This window comes from Pteropus medius, unplaced genomic scaffold, assembly GCF_902729225.1.
Source record: "Pteropus medius unplaced genomic scaffold, Ma_sr-lr_union100, whole genome shotgun sequence".
In the NCBI taxonomy this organism is placed as follows: domain Eukaryota; kingdom Metazoa; phylum Chordata; class Mammalia; order Chiroptera; family Pteropodidae; genus Pteropus; species Pteropus medius.
In genome coordinates this window covers 10,360,123-10,384,638 of record NW_024351730.1, presented here as the reverse complement: position 1 = coordinate 10,384,638, position 24,516 = coordinate 10,360,123, and the positions used below count along the sequence as shown (strand labels likewise).

Below are 24,516 nucleotides of genomic sequence, written 5' to 3'. Positions count from 1 at the left end.
ATTCATTTTAAACAAAGCCATTAGTTTACAAGGCAAAGCAGCAAAATAATAAATAACTGAATGTTATAACAGTACAAAAAGGATTACTGACTGGTATTTTCAATACCATCTACGAATGTAGATAATGTCACCGTCAATAGTGTCATTTAAAAAAACCTAAGCAATTGTGTAGAAATAGACATTGAAATAATATTGCAAGAAAAATGTGAATTAGTATTTCCTATGTGACTTCTAGGTTTACTTTTTCCTTGACACTTCAAATCAAGTGAAATGTTAAGAGATTCTTCCCCCATTTTCCCCTCACATGCTTAGTTAGGTGGTCTTCCTTTATGCTCCCATAGTACCACTATCACATTTACCCTTCCTGAGTACGTGTTCATCGCCCTCCCCTAGACTGTAATCTACTCAAGAGCAGAATCGGCTGCTCATCTATCCCAAGTAAATGTCTGGTATACGTCTCAATCATCTGGCAAATAATTTCTAAATAAATGAAGGAGCAAGCAAGTGAGTAACAGGATGGCAGGAAGAAAGACAAACAGAATAAGATTAAATGCCTTTTTTGGCCAAAATAAACTTTCTCTATGGGACACTGAAAAACCTACAAATATGGTTAACAGGTAGTTTACATCAGTAAGTTATAATCTATAAAGATTTTGCTGCTGTTAAGTTTAGCAAACTTTAGAGAAAATAAAAAGAATAAGAGAAGCTTGAGCCAAATTTGATGTACTCACAGGCACCGAAAGAAAGTAGGACCTGTTATAGAGTTGAAGGAGGGCCTGAGTAAACTAATCAGAAATAAAATATAGTAAATACAATTGTTTTAGAATTCTGTAAAATGAAAACAAAATAAGAATCCAATGTTTCAGAGAGCATTTCTTGATGAACAAAATTTCCCTCATTTTTTTTGCCCAATAATTCTAATAAAAGAGATGAAAAACATAAGAAAACTAATTTATTACACCAGATATTAAAATGCCTTCTATTGGAAACCCTCTGAGGTACTCTAAATATTATTAATATTTTTGCCACAACTTTAATTATAACATCCCTTTTCACATACAAATGCAGACAAAGGCTTTATGTAAAATTAAATCAACTGGAATTTACAATTGAACTACAGTCATTTTTCTCATGTATATAGACATATATGGAGCCAGTAAAATATGTAAAACACTGGATCAAGTTCTAATTCTCACCTAAAATACTGAAAAATAAAACAGGCCAAACAGCAAACATGTAACAAGTTTGGACTTTTTATAAATAAGTAGGTCTAAATGGTATATGCAATAAGTAAGCATAGTTATTTGTGATTTCTAGAATCTGAGAATTTTAGCTGAAATGAACTAGACTGTCTACCTAAGGAGGCAGTTGGGGCCCAAAAATATCTCTGAGCAAATATGCACTTATTTAAAAAATCTTAAAATCAAATAAATATGTGAAGAAATATGCTGTGATTCCAATCAAACACATTAAAATTTTTTTGGGAATTCATGTTTAAGGCAATATATAAAAAAGCTACAGGAACATGCTAGTATTAATAAAAAATAAAATTACCTGTTGAACAAAAACATTGTTGAGATGACTGGCCAGTCTCCGGGCAAAATGCTCTCGCAAATCGCTGAAACGCTGCTGCTGCTGCCTGACCGCCAGGAGCATGTCGTGGCCTGAAATCAGAATATTTCTTGACTGTTTTAATGGGTAAAAAGATTTTGCTGATGTTTAACGAGTATATTTATAACAGTACCCATATTTCAGTTCTGAAGAACCCAAAGTTTTATGGGTTTGTTTGCTTTATAAAAGAAAAATCAAGGAGTATGTTAGCAGGAAAAGAGTAGGGGTAAGAAACATGGCGGAGAGAGAGACGTCGTCAGATCTCCCCCCTTGAAAAAAACAATAAGCTGAACATCTAAAACTCAACAAAAAACACCCCGAAAAGCATACCAGTACTTCAGAGCGTGGGATCTGCGCATAAGAGCCACCACAGGTCAGAACCCCGGGTGTCGGGCGATGGACTGGGACAAACAAAGAAGCTGCCTCCCTCAGGCGGAGCTCCTGCAGGAGGAGGGGTAGGGAAGAAGGTGTGGCGACTTCCCTGAACAGCCCTGCCTGGGAGACCCGGAAGCTCCACGTGGCTGGCCACATTGCCCAGTCATCAGGGCAGAAAGCAGAGAAGCAGGGATGACAGAGAAGCTGGGATGGCAGAGAAGTGGGGATGGCAGAGAAACAGCAGTTGATTTTTAACAGCCATGGCTACAAAACAGAGGCTGAGCCACAGACTCCAACCCCCAACCCAGAGGGACCCTCCCCCCATACCCTCGGAGACACGGAATGCAGTGGAGCCCCAGGGGAATCTGAGCAAATGCTACCAAACCTGTCACTAACACTGACTGGACCGACCACTAAGGGTAGCAAGTGTGATTAAATATCTATAAGGAAAAAAACTTTTATTATTAAGACTATATATAAAGCAGGGATCCAAGAGGCTTTAGACACTGCCTACTGGAAACCAAAAGAAAAATGCCTTCTTTGCAACAGGCCAAAGAGAGACCTTTATATAATAAATCTTCTTTCTGGAAAAAAAGCAGAATATACTTCCATTAATGCCCAGGTGGAGAAATAATCCATTAAACAACATGAACAACCAAGGTGACAGGGCAGCTCAGAAACAAAAAAAATCTCCAGAACATAAGCTTCCAGACATACAGATATGCTACTTAAATGACAGAGAATGCAGGATGGTACTTCTGAAAAACCTCAGTGAGATGTGAAACAATTCATATCAACAATTTCAGGAATTGAAAAAACAATTAGATTAGCGGAATAAGTTCAGCAAGGAGACTGAAACCCACAAAAAGAACCAAATAGAACTTCTGGAGATAAAGAACACATTGCAAAAGATGAAAAATGAAATAGCAAGCTTGGGAAATAGAGTCAACCAAATGAAGGAAAGGATCAGTGATATCGAAGACAGAAATCTAGAAATAAACCAGAAGGAAGAGGAGAGAAAATTAAGAGTGAAAAATAATGAAAGAAATACAAGAACTAGCTGATACCATCAGAGAGGAAACATAAGAATAATGGGCATTCTCAAAGGGGAGGAAAAGGAGCAGGGATTAGAAAGCATTTTCAGACAAATAATTAGTGAGAATTTCCCAAATCTAAGGAATGAGCTTGGAATTCAAAAAGTCAATGGAACACCCAATTATCTCAACCCAAAAAGGCCTTCACCAAGACACATGGTATTAAAATTATCAAAAATCAATGACAAAGACAGAATTCTCAGGGCAGCCAGGGAAGACGGTTACCTATAAAGGAAAACCCATTAGATTATCATCGGACTTCTCAGTACAAACCTTGTAAGCCAGAAAGGAGTGGAATCGAATATTCAAACTATTAAATGAAAGGAACTACCAGCCTAGAATAATGTATCCAGCAAAGCTCTCCTTTAAATATGAAGGAGAAATAAAGACCTTTCCATATAAAAATTGAGAGAATTCTCTGCTACAAGGCTTGCATTACAGGAAATACTGAAAGGGGTCAGCTCACCTAAAATAAAATGACAAAAAAATAATTAGGAGTAAGGCAACTAGCAGGCAGATAGAAAGAAGCAGATGAGTGCAACCCTTACTAAGAACAGAACATTATAAGCTTAAACAATAAGAAGAGAATTGCAAGGTAATAATGAATGTTCAGCACACATAAGAACAAACTGAGACGACAATGACAGAAAAAGGTATGATTCAAAGCTCCAAATTAGCAAAGGGGAATGGAATATAGCACATGCAGAAGAAAATGGATAACTGTATATATAACTATCCTTTACATATTCACAATGGTAACCACACGCCAAAGATTCAGAATTGAAGTATATAACATAAAACAAGAAGGACCAGAGAGAAATCCCGCAAAACTCAACCAACATTAAAACACACACAACGACAAGGAAGCAATGGAAACACCAAGCTACCAGAAAGCAAAAGATAAAATGGTTATAGGAAAACCTAATATTTCAATAATCACCCTAAACGTAAATGGACCGAATTCATCAATAAAAAGGCACGGAGTTGCAGATTGGATCGAAAAACAAAATCCAACCATAGGCTGCCTTCAGGAGTCACATCTCAGTTCCAAAGACAAATATAGATGCAAAGTGAAAGGGTGGAAAATGATATTTCAAGTAAATGGCATTTACAGAAAAGCGGGAGTAATGGAAGAAATAGACTTCAAAATAAAAAAGGTAAAGAAAGGTACTGAGGAACACTTCATAATGATAAAGGGAATCCTGCACCAAGAAGAAATAACAACTTAACATCTATGTTCCGATTCAGGGAGCCCCGAAATATGTAAAGCAATTACTAACAGAACTAAAGGGAGAAACAGACCAAAATGCTATCATAGCAGGGGACCTAAATACCCTACTGTCGGATATGCACAGATCATCCAAACAAAATAAGGAAATAACATCCTTAAATGACATATTAGACCAACTGGACATAACTGACATTTACAGAGCCTTCCATCCCAAAACAGCTGCTTATACACTTTCTTGAGTGCACATGGAACGTTCTCAAGAATCGAGCACATACTGGGACACAGAAATAGCCTCAACAACTATAAGAGGGTTGAAATCATACCAACCACATTCTCTGATCATAATGCTTTGAAGCTAGAGATCAACTGTAAAAGGAAAGTGGGAAGAACCACAAATACATGGAGATTAAACAACATGTCACTGAAGAATAATTGGGTCAGAGAAGAAATAAAAAGAGAGATCAAGAGATACATAGAAACGAATGATAATGACAGTACAACATATCAAAACTTTAGGGACACAGCAAAAGCTGTCATAAGAGGAACGTTCATATCATTACAGGCCTATCTCCAAAAACAAGAATGAGCCCAAATAATCAACTTAATGCCTCATCTTAAAAAACTAGAAAAGGAAGAACAAATGAAGCCTAAAGTCAACAGAAGGAAAGAAATCATCAAAATTAAAGCAGAAGTAAATGAAACTGAAAACAAAACAAAACAAAACAAAAAATAGAAAAAAATAAATGCAACAAAGAGCTGGTTCTTTGAGAAGGTTAATAAAATTGACAAACCTCTGGCTAGACTCAATAAAGAAAAAAGAAAAAGGACACAAATAAACAAAATCGGGGATGAAAGAAGGGAAATTATGACTGACATTGCAGAAATACAAAGGATCATGCAAGAAGACTATGAAAAAGTATATAACACCAAATTTAATAATCTAGAAGAAATGGATCAGTACTTAGAAAAATATAATCTTCCTAGACTGAATCAAGAAGATCTGGAAAATCTAAACAGACCGATCAGCAGTATGGAAATTGAAACAATCATCAAAAACCTACCAAAATGTAAGAGTCCAGGACCAGATGGCTTCACCAGTGAATTCTACCAAACATTCAAAAAAGATTTAATACCAATTCTCCTCAAACTCTTCCAAAAAATCGAAGAGGAGGCAATCCTTCCCAACTCGTGTTATGAGGCCAATATTATTACCCTGACACCAAAACCTGGTAAAGATAACACAAAAAAGAAAACTACAGACCAATATCTCTCATTAACACAGATGCAAAAATCCTAAATAAGATACAAGCGAACCGAATACAGCAACACATTAAAAAGATTATACACCACAAACAAGTGGGCTTCAACCTAGCGGCACAGGGATGGTTTGACATATGCAAATCGATTAATGAGATACACCACATAAACAAATTAAAAAATAAGAATCATATAATTATATCAATAGATGCAGAAAAAGCCTTCAACAAGATACAGCATCCATTTATGATCAAAACACTTAATAAAATCGGTATACAAAGAAAGTACCTTAACATAATAAAGGCCATAAATGACAAGCCCTCAGCCAACATTATACTTAATGGTGAAAAACTAAAAACCTTCGCTCTAAGATCAGGAACAAGGCAAGGCTGTCCACTATGTCCACTGTTATTCAATATAACATTGGAGGTCCTACTGAGGGCAATCAGGTAAGAGAAAGATATAAAAGGCATCCAAATAGGAAACAAAGAAGTCAAAATAACACTATTTGCAGATGACATGATTCTCTATATAGAAAACCCTAAAGACTCCAAAAGAATACTACTAGAAACAATAAGCAAATACAGTAAAGTTTCTGGATAAAAAAATCGATGTTCAAAGATCCATAGTGTTCCCATACTCTAATAATGAAGTGTCAAAAAAAAAAGTGGAAAAAATAATTCCTTTTGCAATTGCAACAAAAAGAATAAAATATCTAGGAATAAATCTAACGAAACATGTGAAGGAGCTATATAATGAAAACTATAAGACTGTATTAAAAGAAATCGAAGAATATAAAAAAATGGAAAGATATTCCGTGTTCTTGGATTGGAAGAATCAACATAGCTAAAATGACCTTATTACCTAAAGCATTATACAGATTTAATGCAATCCCCAGCAAAATCCCATCAGCATTTTTTAAAGAAAAAGAACAAAAAATCATCAGATTTGTATGGAAGCACAAAAGATCCCGAATTGCCAAAGCCATCCTGAGAAAAAAGAACGAGGCTGGAGGCATCACACAGCCTGATTTCAAATTATACTACAAAGTGACAGTAATCAAAATGGCATGGAACTGGCAGAAAAGCAGACACACGGACCAGTGGAACAGAATCGAGAGTCCAGAAGTAAACCCATATTTATGTGGGCAAAAAATTTTTGACAAAAAAGTAAAAAACATACAGTGGAGAAAGGAAAGCCTCTTTAATAAATGGTGCCGGGAAAACTGGAAAGCCACTTGCAAAAGAATGAAACTGGACTGTTGTCTACCACCACACACCAAAGTTAACTCAAAATGGATTAAGGACCTGACTATAAGTCCTGAAACAATAAAATGCATAGAAGAAAACATAAGAACTAAACTCAAGGACTTTGGACCTAAAGAAGATTTTATGAATTTGACGTCAAAGGCAAGGGAAGTAAAAGCAAAAATAAATGAATGAGGCTACATCAAATTGAAAAGCTGCTCAGCAAAAGAAATCGTCAACAAGGTAAAGAGACAACTATCCAAATGGGAAAATACATTTGCAAGCAAGGCCTCCGATAAGGACCTAATACCCAAAATTTACAAAGAACTCATACGACTCAATTACAAAAAAAACCAAACAAACGATCCAATCAAAAATGGGCAGAGAACATGAACAGACACTTCTCCCTAGAGGACATATGCATGGCCAAGAAGTATATGAAAAGATGCTCAACATTGCTATAAGGGAAATGCAAATCAAAACCACAATGAGATAACCATCTCACACCTGTTAAAATAGCTATTATCAACAGGACAAGTTAACAAGTGTTGGAGAGGATGCGAAGAAAAAGGAACCCTCATACACTGCTGGTGGGACTGCAAATTGGTACAGCCACTATGGAAAAGAGAATGGAGGTTCCTCAAAAAACTAAGAATTGATCTACCATATGATCCAGCAATCCCTCTACTGGGTATTTACCCCAAAGACTTGAAAACCCATATCAGAAAAGATATTTGCACACCGATGTTCATAGCAGCATTATTCACGGTGGCCAGGACATGGAAGCAACCGAAGTGTCCTACAATAGATGATTGGCTAAAGAAGCTGTGGTACATATATACAATGGAATATTACTCATTTATAAGAAGAGATGAAATACTGTCATTTGTGACAACCTGGATGGACCTCGAGATAATCATACTAAGCGAAATAAGCCAGATAGAAAAAGTTGAAAATCATATGCTATCACTTATATGTGAGATATAAACCTAAAAGCAACAAATGAGCAGGACAAACAAACAGAGACTCATGGATATGGACAATAGACTAGTGGTTATCAAAGGGTGGAGGGAGGAGGAAGGAGGGAAGTAGATGGGGTTAACGGGTCAAATATATGTTGACAGAAAGAAATCTAACTATGGGAGGTGAACACACAATGTAGATATATATGTGTCCTACTGTTAAAACGCACAGTAATCTCAAACTTACCAGATTGCATTAACCAATGTCAACATAAAAATAAAATTAACTTAAAAAAAAAAAAGGTCAGGGAAAAAATAGTATAATGCAATGGACAGCAAAGTGCCATCCTTACTCAGCAACATCTTGGAACTGTTAGAAGTGTGGATTCTAAAGCCTCAGCCCAGACTTACTGAATCTGGGTGTGGGGCCTGGCTATCTGTCTTTTAACAAGCCTTCCTGGTGATTCCGATGCCAAGTCGTTTTGGAACCACTGGCTCAGCAAAACCTTATGTTCTCTGGTCTAACCCAAGCATCCACTTTGTTCGAGGTTTTATGGACTGTAATGAAGAAAAACCATGGTGTTAACTTGAGCCACTGATGGTCAGTCAGAAGGAAATGAAATGAAAAAGTTCTCAGTGCCAATAGAAATATGTTTGTAAATAAGTAGAATGTGTTTGTATAGCTAATGATATAACCCTAAACCACTTGCCCACATAAGCATTATACTAATTTACAGGCTTAGTCTCAGATTCTTGGTCAGATTTTATCATCTCCAACAAGCATACCTGGTCGGAGAGCTACATTCATGCACTGCAGAAGGGCATCGGCGGCATTGGTGCAGGCCTCGATGCCTCTGGAAGAAGCAAGATCTCCTTCCTGAAGGGCCTTTATGTGACCTTTGGCCAAGTCCATGTGGTTCTGGAATATATGTAAATACACCAGGTACACATGTAATTTAGGAAAATTTATAGGTAAGTGGCTACTCAATCCTATCACTAAGTCTTTGGAATTATTTTAAATCTTGCTCTCGTAAGAAAATTTGAAAATGTTTACAAATGGCTTTTATATATTATCATGAGATTTTTTTCTTTTATTGTTGGTAATTTATAATCGCACTTACCACAAGGAACTCTATCTCAGATAGGAGCTTTACATTATTAGTGTTACTAAGATGAATTAGGTGGTTGCTTTCAGAGATCTGATCCATTTGTTCTTTCACACTTTGGAGCATTTCCTCATAACTGCTCAGTTTCAATTCAATCTGATCCACCTCTTTTAAAGCCTCGTCCAGCAACTTCATAAGGATATTCACTTGTTTTTCAGAGGCCATGATTGACTGGATGTTGGCCTACGAAGTTAAAAACAAAAGTAACACTTCACATTATTTAAATATGTATAAGAAGTATAAAGATGAAATACTGCCAAATCTCATTGACAGCAGAGTAACAAAGGTTGACATGTACATCTATACATTTACTTTATCACTTTATGTTTACATTCCACATTTTACACAGTATTTCAAGATAGTATACTTACTTGCCTCTTACATCAAGGTTAGGAAACAGGTGTCAATATTTTATATTTCCACAGACCACACAAGTACGGTTCTGCCCTACAACGTATCATCATTAATGAATGGTGTATTCTCATTTTTGTAAACTGAGGGGCATTAGACTACTTCATCAGTAACGTTTCTTCCAATTCTACTAGCTCTAGGAATTTTTTATACTTAACATTCATGTAAAATCCTAAATAAAAGCATCATCACCTATGTAATTCCTTAGTCAAGAAGGTAGCAGTGGTATACCAGCCTTTAAAAGTCACATGGAACTAATGCTAGTACAATTTGCACTAACAGAATACGGAAGAGCATATGGCCAAAAGATAGCTCCTTCTATGGTCTTCTTCTTCTTATCTTTCATTTTCAACTATGTTTTTTTCCAAGCAAAGCAGTAACAAACCACCATCTCTTTACCATTGTTTTTTTAAATGATTCTATTGATTCTAAATTCCCTGAAATATGGAAGCTGCCAAATCCAAAATAACACTGCAAAGCAATATGACTTGGAACATATATGCAATATTAATTAGAAAAGAAAATATAAAGCCACATTAAGAAGGCAGGTAACTTGCATTGTGTGTTCACCTGCCATACAAAAAAAAAAAAAGGCAGGTAACCTAGTATGATGAGAAAACTTGGACAAAGAATTAAAAGAATATCATTGTACAGCTGATGCTGTAATTTCATATGTGCTATTTTATATAATATTCATAATCACTGAACTGTTAGTATAGCCAAACTATAAAGTAAGGAGGGCTCAGACACAATGAAATCTTAGGCAGCAGGGTTAGGGCTTGAATTTGTCCAGGACAATTTCCACTTTAACATCTAGGAGTCTCTCTTAGGCTTTAGTTTCAGTAACATTTGTAAATTCATAAGCTTGACTATTCACGTAATCTCTGGGCCTAATTTCAACCTCATAATTTCTGTACCTATCATGTATAAAAGATCACAACTATTTAAGTCTTAAAATATTCCTTATTCTGGCTTTGATACCAGGCCTTTTGAGCCATGCTTCTCTTGCTCAGGCCCACTTCCACATCTGGAGTGTACTTTCCCTTCTAATAAAGCTTTTCTTCTCTACTGTAAAAAAAAAAAAAAAATCCTTATTCTCTGAGGGTTTTTCTTAAATGCTTACCTTGTGTAAACAAAAAACAAAAAACCCCAAATGTTTGTTAGATTTCTTCACATTTAGTACTACTTCTGGCTCTTTTACTTTCTAAAGATGTGCATTTAGATAAAGATTCAGAAACTACAAATTAAAGGATCTATTCCAAAATATTTTAGCAGAAGAATCAAATATCCTTTTCTTCTGACTCTCCTGTTTTCATCACACTTATTCTGCTACCTTTAGGTAAATGATTCACTTATTTCAGCCCAATTCCTCTCTAATTTGTACTTATTTTTTTCAAACAACAAAAATGCTATTCTTCTGTGTTGAACTATTCTGAGGTGTTTCAGAGGCTGGAGAATCAACCCCCAAATTGCCTCTGGTTGGCTACTTTTTAGTTCCATCAATTCATATTAGGAACCTTCCAAAAGCTAAGACTGGAGCCAACTGCCTTCATTGGCCTAATAAGAATGATCAAGAACATTGAAAGACTGATGGCAGCTGGTAATGCTCTTATAGAGAAAGACAGCAATAATCACACTGAGGCAGTAAAATGTGAACACCAGTCTTCTCAATTCACTGCACATCACAAATCATAGATTGCAAGAAAGTCTTACCCCATCTAGCACCTGCAGCTCTCTGGATAACTTTTCTGCAAAGGCCTCAGCATTAGAGATTGCACATTCACAGCCTTCCATCATTATTTCAATATCTTGCTCTTCTCTTGCATTTAATTCTTGGTATTCATCTACTGCTTCTTCATCACCTCCTGTCACACTCTGATTTTCTCCACTTGGAACAGATTCTTAAAGAGGTAAAAATTAAAAATAAAGTAGTAAAAAAGTAAGAAGGACAATAATATGGTACTTATAGGTAAGGTCAATTAGAAGCACAGGTCACATTTAGTGGCTGAAAAATAAAATTCAAAATATATGAAAAAAACTTATTTTTATAAAGAATGGCGTATGTTACTATAACGTTTATTGTAACAAATAAAAAGCATGCAGTCTAATTCACTGACTTACAAGTGTTAAAACAGGCTTTAGTCACAATTTCCCAAACACAATTAAAATAAAAGACAAATACAAAACAAAACAAACACATGGAAAGAAGCCTAACTCTTCTTTCCTACCTGAGGTGATTGCTGCTCTAACAAAACAATGATTATGAATTCAGAACACATGAAAACAATTTGCTTTCCTTTTTTTTTCCCAGGTAACATTTTTCTTCTGTTATTTTTGTCTTTGTAACATTTTTTCAAGTAACTTTTAATTGAAACGAAAAATGCATCTACAAGTCACAATTTACTTTGGGCACTGAAAGTATTAACTAAATTTTCCATTACTTTGTTTAAACAAATTACACACAGATTGATAAAATTTCTAAAGGTCAGTTATAGGAGTGTTCTCAATAACTCTATGATAAAAGAGCAACAGCAACAAGGCTGTTTGAAATTACAAAATATAAATGGTCTTCGTGCTTCATAACAAAAGACCAAGAGGTCAAATCTGAGATGCTTTCTAGATAAATGTTTCAGTTCAATTTGTGAGATTTTATATAAAGCTGAGGTTGAGGAAAAATGAAAAAAATAATTTTTACCCCTAAATAAACCTGTAATTAAAGTTACAGATTTTCATCAAATAATGGGACAAGATTTAAATCACGAACTCTGGATGCTTTAAATATTCATTGTTTTCTCTGAAAACAATGAATATTTACATTCTGGATGCTTTAAATATTCATTGTTTTCTCTGAAAACAATGAATATTTACATTCAACGTGACTTTACATACCTTATTTTGTCCTTACAACAAAAAACAGCTAATTCGAATTAACAAAGGACTTACTCTGAAGAATACTAATTAGGCAAATTTAGATAATGTCCCAGAAAAAAAAATGAGACTTAAAACTTTTGGTACAGGCAATTGTAGGTTACAGTATATAAGTTTTTCGAGTGGCATCCCCAAGCTCTTTGTCCTTTGAGTAAGTACATTTTAGTTCACTGTGGAAATGTTAAACTTTCATGTGTGTGACAGTGTATCAGCCACTAGGAAATAGGGACTGACCAAAACATTCAGTACAGCTCTTTACACAAGTAGATATTTAAAATAAACAAATATTTTAAATGATCATAACCGCTTCAGAAGTATTTTCTCTTCCATGAAACAGTCCTTGGACGTTAATAATTAATACTATCATTAATTTTATCACCATATGGATTTTGTGGTAATAAACTTGTCCCTGAACACAATTTCATAAAATATGCAACCAACAGTACATAACAATGTCAAGTAATAAAAATATACAGAATAGAAAAAGAAGGAAAGGTGTTACGCACCTTCTGTAACTTTAGGCAGTTCTGGAGAATAAAAAGGTATGAAAAAAGCAGAGGAAAGTAAGCAAAGAAGATTAGCTGGGTAGAAAATATACAGGTTTAAATTTTTAAAATACTACCCATATTTCATTTGAATTTCATGCTAAAATCAAGGTTTAAAGACAATGTCAATATAAACTACAAAGTGGAAAGATCCATAAGAAGCTAAATTTCGAGAGTTCCTTTTACTTATTTATTTTCTGACAGTTACTAAAAATACATTTATCTTTCTATTTTCTCTTAGTCTTTTCAGAAACAGTACTGACTAGTCCTTGGAGGAGAAAAGTGGGAAACAGATCACTTCCTGGGAATTATTTTTAGGTCAGCTGTGACTCATGCATTTAGTCTAGTTATTTTCATTCAAAGCCCCAAACCTTTATCTAGACACACCCTCACAATGGATTAGTCATAAAACAGTTAGAAAGGACAAAATTGAAGCAATTAAAAGAACATACAAGATTCCAGTTCAAACCAGCATTTAAAGATTCAAGTCAAAGATTTTTAAAAATTTAGTTGCAAGAATGAACAAAAGGCCAAATGAAAACTTCACTCTTCTTCAATTGCTAACCAAGTCCTCTTTTGAAAACCATATTCTACTAAGAAACCCCAATTATTAGCATGAACATTCAACTGTCACCAATAAAAAATACTAAAGTCACCACTGCTAACATTCACAATGAATAGTCTTACTTACTTGTATGATTATTTATCTCTTAAAAAAAGAGACGGTGATAATTTGTTTTCTAAAGCTTAGAGACAATCTAACTTTTTTAAAATGGTAATTACCAGCCATGATTTTAAAGTCCAGTAAAACATTAAAACAAGCTTGTAGACATTAAGAAAGCTACTCCCTGAACTCTACTAAACCAAAGTAATGGTTATTTTTATAAATATTAACTCAAATTAAGATCAATTTTAAGAATACTGAGAAGATCCTTAAGGATCCTTAATGAGGTAAATACAGGTATGTTCTGATATTGTTGACTTAATGAAATATATTGGTTTAAAATACATCTAAGGCAATAAATAACATCTGGAGGTATGTAATATTTGAAAACAGAACGGCAAGCTTTTAAATTCACTTAACAGAATGTTCAACCCTAAAATAATAAAATAAAATAAAATAAATTAAACCACTATTCAAGGCATGACAAACTACCATAAATTTCTTGAAAGTCATTCTCTCAACACACTCAATCACCAAGACATTGGGGTCTAATGTTGGTGATAGGGCAACCCTGAGGGCTCCTACACAAGGCCAGCCTCACTGTGGGGAGGAGCACAGGGCCTGACGATGTGACTTGTCTCTGCCAGTTCCAAGGATTAAGCCTGAAACCCATAATGGAATCACTAATTTATATCCGATGAGAACGAATACTACATTTAAAGAGAGGAAGATCCATGGCCAAACAGGAAAGGAATAAGTGAAACGAAATAGAGAAAAGACAGAGGCAAGTGACCAAGTAAAGGAATAGTCTGAAGCATCTGAAACTGTCAATTTTATAGGTCAGAATGGCAGAATATTGCCAATTTCAGATGTTTCAACCTGACAAAAGCTTCTAATTTTAAACGTTAATATACAACTTAGGACAAACTTAAGTTTTCTTTCAAAAATACATAATTTAGGATAAATCTAAGTTTTTTTTCTCAACAGAGCAACAACTGTTTACATGCATACTGTCATTACAACTGCCCACTTTGAGATAAAGAATACAATACAAATTGCATCCATAAGGCATACAGAACCATTTTCTTACAATGTTTGTCTTTATGAAAGAAATTTTAAAAGAATAAAATCTCCTATTTTCAATAATTAACAGTAGAGTTTTTTATTTTGTAATACAAAAGAATCCTTAGTAACATTCCTAAAGATATATAGATCAAAATTATCTAAGGATTTTATCCTGTTAATAATAGTTAATATTTATTGAGTACTTACTATATACCTAGTATTGCTTTCATCATGTTCATATATTAACTTAATCCTCACGACAATCCTGTGGGGCAGATTCTATTATTATCTCTATTTCTGAGGCAAGGAAAACTAAAATATAGAATAACTCAAAGTCACATATCTAGTAAGTGACAAAGCCAGGATTTGAACCCAGGCAGTTGCACTCCAGTTGTGTTCTTAACTGCGACAGCTATATTCTGCACAAAAATATAGCTACAAAGATATTCATCTCAGAGTTTTATAAAATAAGCAAAGATTGGAAAATTAAAAATGTGAGTAAATAAATTACGGTATATCCATACAATGGAATACTATGGTGCCATTAAAAATAATGTTGGATAAGTATTTAATAACATGAAAAATGTTCACAATACATGATATGAAAAAGTATAGTAGGAAACAACGTAGATTTCTTTATTTAAAACATATGCATACAGAAAAGGTTAGAAGAATATCTAACAAAATGTTAACAGTAGTTTTCTGAAGATTACGTTTATGTGTAATTTTTATTTATTTAATTTAATGTATCAATTTTCTGTAACAAGCATGGATCGCTCCTGCAATAAAATATTATTTTAAAAGTGTTCTAATTATTTCAAATAATGTCAAATTATATATTATATATTATGTAATATTATATATTCAGTTATACACACATTTGATTTTACATGTTCATTTTCATTTAACTTTACCTTCCAAAAGCTGTGAACTAACATTGACAAAATCAATTTTCTTTCGGAGATAGCGCTGATTCAACTTCCAAATGCATGAAATAAATGCATTCTTTTCAGCAGTGCTGCTGGCCACCCATTTATATATTTTTTCAAAATGTAAATCAAATTCAGGATTTTCCTGAAATAAAAATATACAAAAGATAATTGTTTTTGATCATATCCCATTTTCATTATTGTAAAATTTGTATTTCAATAAAACAAAAAAAGTTGAAGCTGTTCTTGAAAAAAATCACCATTAAAAATCAGCTAAGTGACTTGCAGAGAACGGCTCGCGGAATTCAAATTATAGCAAAAACTTTGTTTTCTTCCCAGAAGCAGCTGGATAAAAAACAGCGTTTTGGTAATTTTTTTCCTAGTCCCCTTAGGTCTATGAGTAGAAGTACAAGATGTCTCAGTTTCCTAGTGTATAAGATGACAGTGGTCTCTAGTTTTGATGTAGACCTAATTTTTCTTTTTAAATTGCCTATGGGATTTTAGAGTTACACTTTTTCTTTGATAAGGTACTATTATTCATAACTGTAATTTGATACTAATTCCTTGACAAAGAATATATCTTCTAATCATAACACATAAGAAAAAAAATACAATCTATATCCTGGAGTGGTTTTCAAAAACAAATCAGGTAAAAAATAGGAACTGCTCCTAACTGTTTTTAATTCTGAACATATAGAACAAATAAAGGTGTCTCAAAAGTAAGGAAAAGCTCAAGTCATGTGAAGGAACTGAACTGTGCTCTCTACATGTCTCTTGAGTGACATGATAGCAATAATTTCATGCTAGGCTAATTCTCCCTTGAATGTAGAACTACTTGACTACTATATAAAAAATGAAAAAAAAAAAGATGTATACTTTTCTTCATATCCAAGGAATTAAAAAATAGGTTCGAATGTCTTAATATTCTACTGAAGGCTAACTACAGTATATTCAATCAATTTAAAGTGTTATTTACGGGGAACAAAATTTAAATAAAGACCTTAAAAGCAAGGGAAGTTATATCAGACTTTTACTGTGAAGATTTGGGATAATTTAGGGATCAAGACTTGACCTGTGATACAATTACACTAGAGCAGCATGGAACTACTAGTTTAATTATATCTCAATAAGCAGAAAAGGTAATTGCATTATTACTTATGAAATATCTAAGAGTATTGGCAATTAATATGAAACTTGATGGGAAATGGTCTCTTCCCTGGGAATATTTCCCATAATGCCATAAGAGTAAATGAGTGCTCCAGTGGCAACACTCACACAAATCAATGTGTGGTACTAAATGGCTAATGTTAGGCTATGTATAAAAATTTTATGTTTTATATCCATATATAGCGTGCACACACACACACACACACACACCAAGGTGCCTACATAAAATGAAAAAAAAAAATCCATTAAGCAAGTCAGCAATGAGGCATCAGCTGTGAAAAAGCCTTCAGCAATGTTAGAGAATAATGCAAACCAAGAGGGTTGTAAAATGCAAAACTACTGAAGGAAAAACGTTTTTGTTTTTGTTTTTTAATAAAGATGTGTCTAAATGTTTTTTAATAAAGATGTGTCTAAAATGTTCTTACAGTATTTTTTCTTAAACAGAAATCTACCAAAAAAGTCTCTACTCTTGATCCTTTCCCATGGTAACAGAAATTATTTGTTAAATAATTAGTTCTCTAAAAATCCCATTTTAATATTCTTTCCAATACATACACATGTACAGACCCAAAGCATCTGCCAAATCCTGTTTCCACATTTTTCTAAAATTTGGTTGCTCCTTAGGAATAAAGGAAAGACCTGCTTTGCCTAAAATACTTAAAGGCATTCTCTATATTTGAAAGAATTCTACAGATATGCAGGGCTCTCCTAAACTTGTTCTTGCTTCATTTAAAAATTTTTTGCATCTGACTCAACTGCCTGTCATTTTGTTCAGCTTTTATTTCCTCATGGCCTTATAACAGGGTAAGGGTAAAACCAGCATTTTGTTATTACATTATTCTACAAAGGTAGTTTTTACTCCTTTGTGCCTTGTTAATAAATGTATGAGACTTGCAGAGTTAAATCAAAGGGCACCTGGAATGACATTAATCTAAGGCTTGCTATTAGCCCCATCAAAAGTATAAGTGGATTTGGTCCAAGCATTCCCTGGCATTCTGGAGGTACTGTTGGGCCGCAGAGGAGGATGAGGGGCAGAGTTAGAGAGGAAGAGGAGGAGGAAGCACTCGATTTAACCTAAGAAGCTCTACTTGATTTCTTTAGGAAAAAAAAAAAGGTATTGCTGTGAAAAGCCTTGAAGTGTCAGGAATAAAGGTGGTCCTTTAACATGATTATCATCTTACTCGACTTTCTTGGAGTTTGAATATGGCCTAATTGAAAGGTGTAAAATTTATAGTCTTATATCTTATTCTTTAAGTTCCTTAGGATAAGGTGTGTGACTCACTATCACTTCCTTTATTTGAGCCACAAACGTTAGACCATGGCCCAAAAGGTGAGCTGCCTCAGTTGATGATTCTACATTAATAATGTAGACTAATAATGTGAGGACTAAGACTCATTTTGATATTATATATGATTTTGAACAAAGTTTTACCAGAACAATGATTTTTTTAAAAAACCACTCACATAACACACCACTTTAAAATCTGTACTAATTTATGGATTTTATACTAAGTCTACCTGATCTAAACAAATAAATGTATAAAGTTTGAGTCAAACTTTGCTCTCGTTTATGTAGCTTGTGCACAAACATAATTGTAGCTCAAAAAAAATGAAACAAACATACTATGTACTTATTTTTAGTAGCCTGAGAGTGGGGAGTGGGGGAATTAAAGGTTGAGTAATGTACTTTAGACTAATTCTTGATTAGCTGATGGACTAGTGAGTTACACACACAAAAAAAGGTTAGATCATTTTAGAAGACATAATACTATGGTATAAAATGAAAGATACTTTTTGAACACAGGTCAAAAAACTAAATAAAACATACTTTAATGGCATCCTTGGCATCTACCACAGCAAGGTCTCGAAGGGCCCAAGCAATTTGCCTTTTGTAGAAATCTCCTTTATCAGATTTCTTGACTTTGACCACCTTCACCTGCACGGGGCGTTCAGTTGTTACTGTTGAGTAAAATACACACTTTCATTAGAAATATCATTCACTTACTTCTTCCTTCATTCATTCACTCACTGAAAATATAGCTGTCAGGTGCCTGTACACAATGCTAAAAAAAGGAGTAATACTTCACAACAAATGCTATGACTGAGCAATGCTCAGAATACTAATGAAAGTTTCCAGATCAGACTAGAAGGTCAAAGGCAGATTCCTTGAGTAGTAAGACCCTTAAAACGCAACAGTAAGAAAAAAAAATCTGACTAAAAAATGGGCCAAATACCTTAACAGACCAAAAAAAGATATACAGATCACAAAGCATATGAAAAGATGCTTCACGGCATGTAGCGTAAGGGAAATGCAAATTAAAACATTGCAATACCACTACACGCTTATTAGCATGGCCAAAATCTAGAACACTGACAATACCAAAGGCTAGAGAAGACGTGGAGCAACAGGAACTCTCATACATTGCTAGAGGAAATGAAAATGGTACAGCACTTTGGAAGATAGTTTGTCAATTTCTTACAAAACCAAACATACCCTTAACATATGATCCAGCAATCATGCTCCTTGGCATCTACCCAAAGGAGTTGAAATGTATGTCTTCATAAAAACCTGCACATGGATGTTTATAGTTGTTTTATTCATAATTGCCAAAACTTGGAAGCAACCAAGATGTCTGTCAATAGGTGAATGGATAAATAAACTGTGGTATGTCTAGACAATGGGATGTTACTCAGCACTAAAAATAAATGAACTATTGAGCCATAAAAAGACATGGAAAAACCTTAAATGCATATTACTGAATGAAAGAAATCAATCTGAGAAGGCTATAAACTGTATAATTCCACCTATATGCCATTCTGGAAAAAGCAACACTATGAAAACAGTAAAAAGGTCAGTGATTGCTAGGGGTTATGGAAGAAATGAACAGGCAGACTGCATAGAGGATTTTCAGGGCAGTAAAAATACTCTGTATGATATTATAATGATGAATATGTTATTATACATTTGTACAAACCCACAGCATGTATGATACCAAGAGTAACCCCTACGGTAAGCTATGGACTTTGGCTGACTGTGATGTGTCAATGTAGGTTCGTTCATGGTAACAAATGTACCACTGCTATGAGTGGTATTAATAAAGGGGGAGTCTATGTATGTGTGGGGACAAAGGCCATATGAGAAATCTCTGTAGCTCCCTCTCAATTGTGTTGTAAACCTAAAAGTGCTCTTAAAAAATAAAGTCTTAAAAATGTATTAATGAGTTATTATTATGATAGTATCAAAAACATCTAGGAATAAAGAAATACCTGGGAATAAATATAACACATGTGCAAAAGCTTTTAAAACTGTAAAACTTATTGAAAGCCTTTAAAACTGTAAACCTTACTGAAAGACATTAAAGACCTAGATAAGTGCAAACTGTACCATGTTGATAGACAAGATTCAATATCATAAAAATGCAAGTTCTCTCCAAAGTGAACTATCGATTCAAAACAATTCCAATCAAAATCCCAACAAAAAATGGAACTTGACAAGTTCAATCTAAAAATTAGGTGAAAGAATACCAAAACAAGACAAAATAAAAACCAGATATAAGAACTCAGAAACACACACTCACTACTACAAACATGCACACAGGTAAATTAAAGACTAAAATGTGAAAGGTAAAATTTTTAAACTTTTATAATATAGGTGAATACGTTTATTACTCCAGGGGAAGGAAGATATCTTAAATAAGACACAAAAAGGAAAAGCCATAAAAGAATAGATTGAGTAATTTGATTTCATTAAAATTATAAATTTCATTATAAGTCATCATAAAAAGTAAAACATAAGCCACAAAATAGGACTCATATAACCAACAAAGGATTAGTATCCAACTTATATGAAGAACTTAAATAAATCAGTAAAAGGACAACCAATACAATAGGAAAATGAGCAAAAGGCTTAAACGGGCAATGTCTTAAATAAGGAAACTAAATGGCTCATCAATTCATGAAAAGAGGCTCAATTTCATTATGAAGGAACTACAATGTAAAATCTCGATGAAATACTATTTTACATCCACCACACTGGAAACAATTAACAGTCTGTTGGAAACCGAGTATCAAAATCAAGTTTTGACTAGGATGTGAAGAACTCAAAACACATACTGCTTGTGAGAGTGAAAACCTGTACAACTACTTTTGAAAATAATTTGGTATCGGAGTTGAAATCCACATGCCCATGAGCCAGCAACTCTGCACTTAAATATAGACCCTAGAAAATTATTGCCTGTATACATGAGACAAGGACAACCAGGTCATATAAGTACTATTTGAATAGCAAAACCTAGAAACAAACCTAATGTTCATCACTAGTAGGACAGGTAAGTAAACTGTACTCTCATAGAGCAGAATACCACACAGCAGTGAAAATGAAGGAATTATGGCTATATGAAAGAAGAGAGCTAAAACTCACAAACATGAACATAATATTGAATGGAAAAAGTCACAAATGAATACATGAACTATGATTCAATTTATGAAAAGTTCAAAGACGTGCAAAACTAACAATATATTATGTGATAATTATAAATAAATATGATAAAATGATAAAGAAAAGCAAGGAAATAGGAAACCAAAATTCAGGATACTAGTTACCTCTTAAATAGGGAGGGAAAGGAATGGGATCAGGGAAAGGCACACAGGAAACTTCTAAGTAATGGTAATATTCTTCTTATACTGGGTGGTGGGGACACAAGTGTTCTCGGTGTGATTAATCTTCACACCTTATATATATGTTATAGAAATTTTTTGGTATCTACTCAGTATTTAATTAAAAGCAATTAAAAAATGCATTTGTTGGCCCAATAGTTTTTTCCACTTATAGAGACAATGAGAATATTTAAAACGAAGAGGAAAAGTCCCCTAGGGGATAAAAGAATAAAAGAATGTCAAACAAATTTTTCTTACCAAATACCCACCTGTGGCACACAAAAAACAATTCTTTTTCTTTTTTCCTGCTTTGCAGACATTGACAATACTCAGCAAGCGTTCATCATTTGGTGTAAAAATGTCTCTTTGTAATGCATGCTTGATTGCTGTCATCTTTACTCAGCTGAAAAAGTTCAGAGTACAGCTATTACTCATTCTCAAAATCATTCTTGTTCCATTTATGACTAAAAAAATCTTATTTTTGGCTAACTAGCATAGGAAGAATGATTTAATATATTAACACACCTACATTATAAGAATAAAAAGGTGTATGTTTGGAAAAGAAATTAGAGAACCAGTGCTATCAAATTCTAAAATCTTTGGAAGTGCTCACCAAGTATTATAATGCGAAGAAAAAAAAAATTTAAGAAAATAATTTAAAACCCATGCTAAATCTTTAAATATAATGTTCCTATATATAAAAAAAAACTCTTACAACTCAATTATAACTCAACAATAAAAAGAAAACTATCCCAATTAAAAACTTAGCAAAGGATTTGACTAGACATTTCAACAAAAATATTCAAATGACAATAATCACACGAAAAAATGATCTACAGCATTAGCTTAGGGAAATGCAAATTAAAACCACAATGAAATACCAACCACTTTATACTCACTAGGATGGCTAAAATAAAAAGACAAGTGTCAGTAAAGATGTGTAGAAAAAGGAACTCTCAAATCGCTAGTAATTGTAAAATGGTGCAGCCACTTTGGAAAACAATTTGGTGGTTCCTCAAAAAGTTAAATATGGAGTTACCATATGATCCAGCAATTCCACTCCCAGGTATATACTCAAGAGAACTGAAAACACATCCACACAAAAACATGTACATGAAGTATTCACAATAGCTAAAAAGTGGAAACAAGACAAATGTCCATCAACCAATGAGCTGATACTACAATATAAAATATAATGCCCACAGTGGAATGTTATTTGGCCATAACAGGAACAAAGCACTGATACATGCCACAACACTGATGAATCCTTAAAACATTCTGCTAAGTGAAAGAAGCCAGTTAAAAAGCACATGTTAAAAAAAAAAAGGACCACATATTTTATAATTCCATTTACATAAAATGTCCAAAGTTGACAAATCCATAGAGACAGAAAGGTTTGTGATTGTCAGGGGCTGGGGGCAGAGAGAAATGGTGAGTGACTGCTAATGGGTATGAGGTTTCTTTTTTGGGTGATGAAAATGTCCTTGAATTAGTAGTGATGGTTGTGTAACCTTGTGAATATACTTTAAAAAACACTGAATTATATTCTTGAAAAGGGTGAATTTTATGGTATATGAATTATATCTCAATAAAGTTGTGGTAAAAAAATATGTTTCTACATTTTCTCAAATAATTCAACATCTTTTTAAAAATACCAACTTGTTTTTTTTTAATCTGTTCAATTTTATTTTTTGAATATATATATTTGTGTGTACATATATATTACTATTTTACAATGCAAATGTAGTATTTCATATATGTGAGCTTGCCTAGGAAATTAATTTCTACTTCGAATGCTGTTTCTATGGGAAAATAAATTATGAGTTTTAAATAAATGATTTAGAATGAATTTTTATAACGCAATGACACTTTTGTAAACTAGGTATCTCCTCTGTTTTACTTAATCTGTGAAAATTTTATCTCTGCTCCAACTCAAAAAATGCTTTTCTCACAAAAATCAGATCCTCCCTCTTTCACATTTCAGCCTCTAGTCTTCTGACCTCTTTCTCCCTCCTATTCTATCTGGCCTCCAGTTTAATTTCTTCTCCAATCTAGCCTGGAAGCAGTGTTCATTTCTCTACACCCACACCACTTCTTCAGTTATCTTACTGTTTGTAGACCAGTTCATCCTATTTATAAAGCTCCATAAACTGTATTCTTTCTCTACTTCTCTTGGGCTACCATGTGCCACTTAAGAAGACCACATGTCCTTCAATGCATTCAGTACAAATGTCTAAATCTAGTCAAAGCTAGACTCTCAGTGTTGTTCAGCAATTCTTTAACATTTCCCTTGACAATTCCTCTTCCTATTCTCCATCATTGTTGTTGCAAATTCTTACTTCTTTCAAGCCCCAGCTCTGGTGTCCACCCTCTCTCTCTCTGCAAAAGACTTCACCATCTATCCTGCAGAGAATATAGAAGCCATGAAGTACAATTTTACCCATTTGCTTTCTTTTCCATCTCTCTGCATCATCTATATTAACCTCCATTCTGCCTATTACAAAATGGCTTTGTTACTAATTCAATATGTTCTAGGGCTCACACACTGTGTTAAAAGCTGTACTCCATCTAATGCCCAAGCCACACAGGATACTGACCGGTTTAATTTTCCATCTCTGAGTTTTGTTCATGCAATTTCCTATTCCGGGAATTCTTTTCTCCCTGGGAAATTCCAATTCATTCCTCAAAATCCTGCTAAAATGTCGCCCCTTTTGTGAAGTCGTCACACACACACAAAGAATAGTTCCCTTTCTTCCTCTGTAACATTTCCTCTCTACTCTGCTTACAGAGCACTTACAAACCTAACTAGTTGTATTCTCTCTCACTAAAAGTAGCTTCTTGTAGGGACCATGTCTTACTCATCTTTGTATTCCTAGAACTTGGCAAAGACAAAGCAGGTATTTAATAAATTAACCAAAATGATAGTACCAAACAACAGCTACAGCTTCCCAAAGGTTCCGCCTTTCCAACTCTCACATCTGTAAGCCAATGTCCAGGTTCGAAATCTGTCATATTTAATTCTCCTCCTCCACTGTGAACATAAAATCTGCCACAACATTCTGTTGATTTCCCCCTTATTTACACATAATTTATCCTCTCATTCTGTTCCCACTGACCACACATTAACCCAGGTTCATGTCAACTATATTTATTTAACACTACAGTATCTGGTTATCTCTTTGCAAGCTTCCATAACCCCAAGACCCCC

General features: G+C 34.1%; 1 protein-coding gene across 4 annotated transcripts in view; it reads right to left on the bottom strand.

Annotated features, from left to right (window-relative positions):
* EXOC1 (exocyst complex component 1) overlaps positions 1-24,516 on the bottom strand; it is a 55,626-nt gene that overhangs the window by 29,487 nt on the left and 1,623 nt on the right. For all 4 annotated transcript variants that reach the window (XM_039845258.1, XM_039845261.1, XM_039845259.1 and 1 more), the window contains exons 2-8: positions 21,578-21,711; positions 18,481-18,611; positions 15,471-15,630; positions 11,068-11,255; positions 8,899-9,126; positions 8,564-8,696; positions 1,555-1,664 (exon numbers count right to left, since the gene is read on the bottom strand). In XM_039845258.1, coding sequence (XP_039701192.1) covers positions 1,555-1,664; positions 8,564-8,696; positions 8,899-9,126; positions 11,068-11,255; positions 15,471-15,630; positions 18,481-18,611; positions 21,578-21,701 — 1,074 coding nt within the window. In that variant the 5' untranslated portion in view covers positions 21,702-21,711. The remainder of the gene's footprint in view (positions 1-1,554; positions 1,665-8,563; positions 8,697-8,898; positions 9,127-11,067; positions 11,256-15,470; positions 15,631-18,480; positions 18,612-21,577; positions 21,712-24,516) is intronic.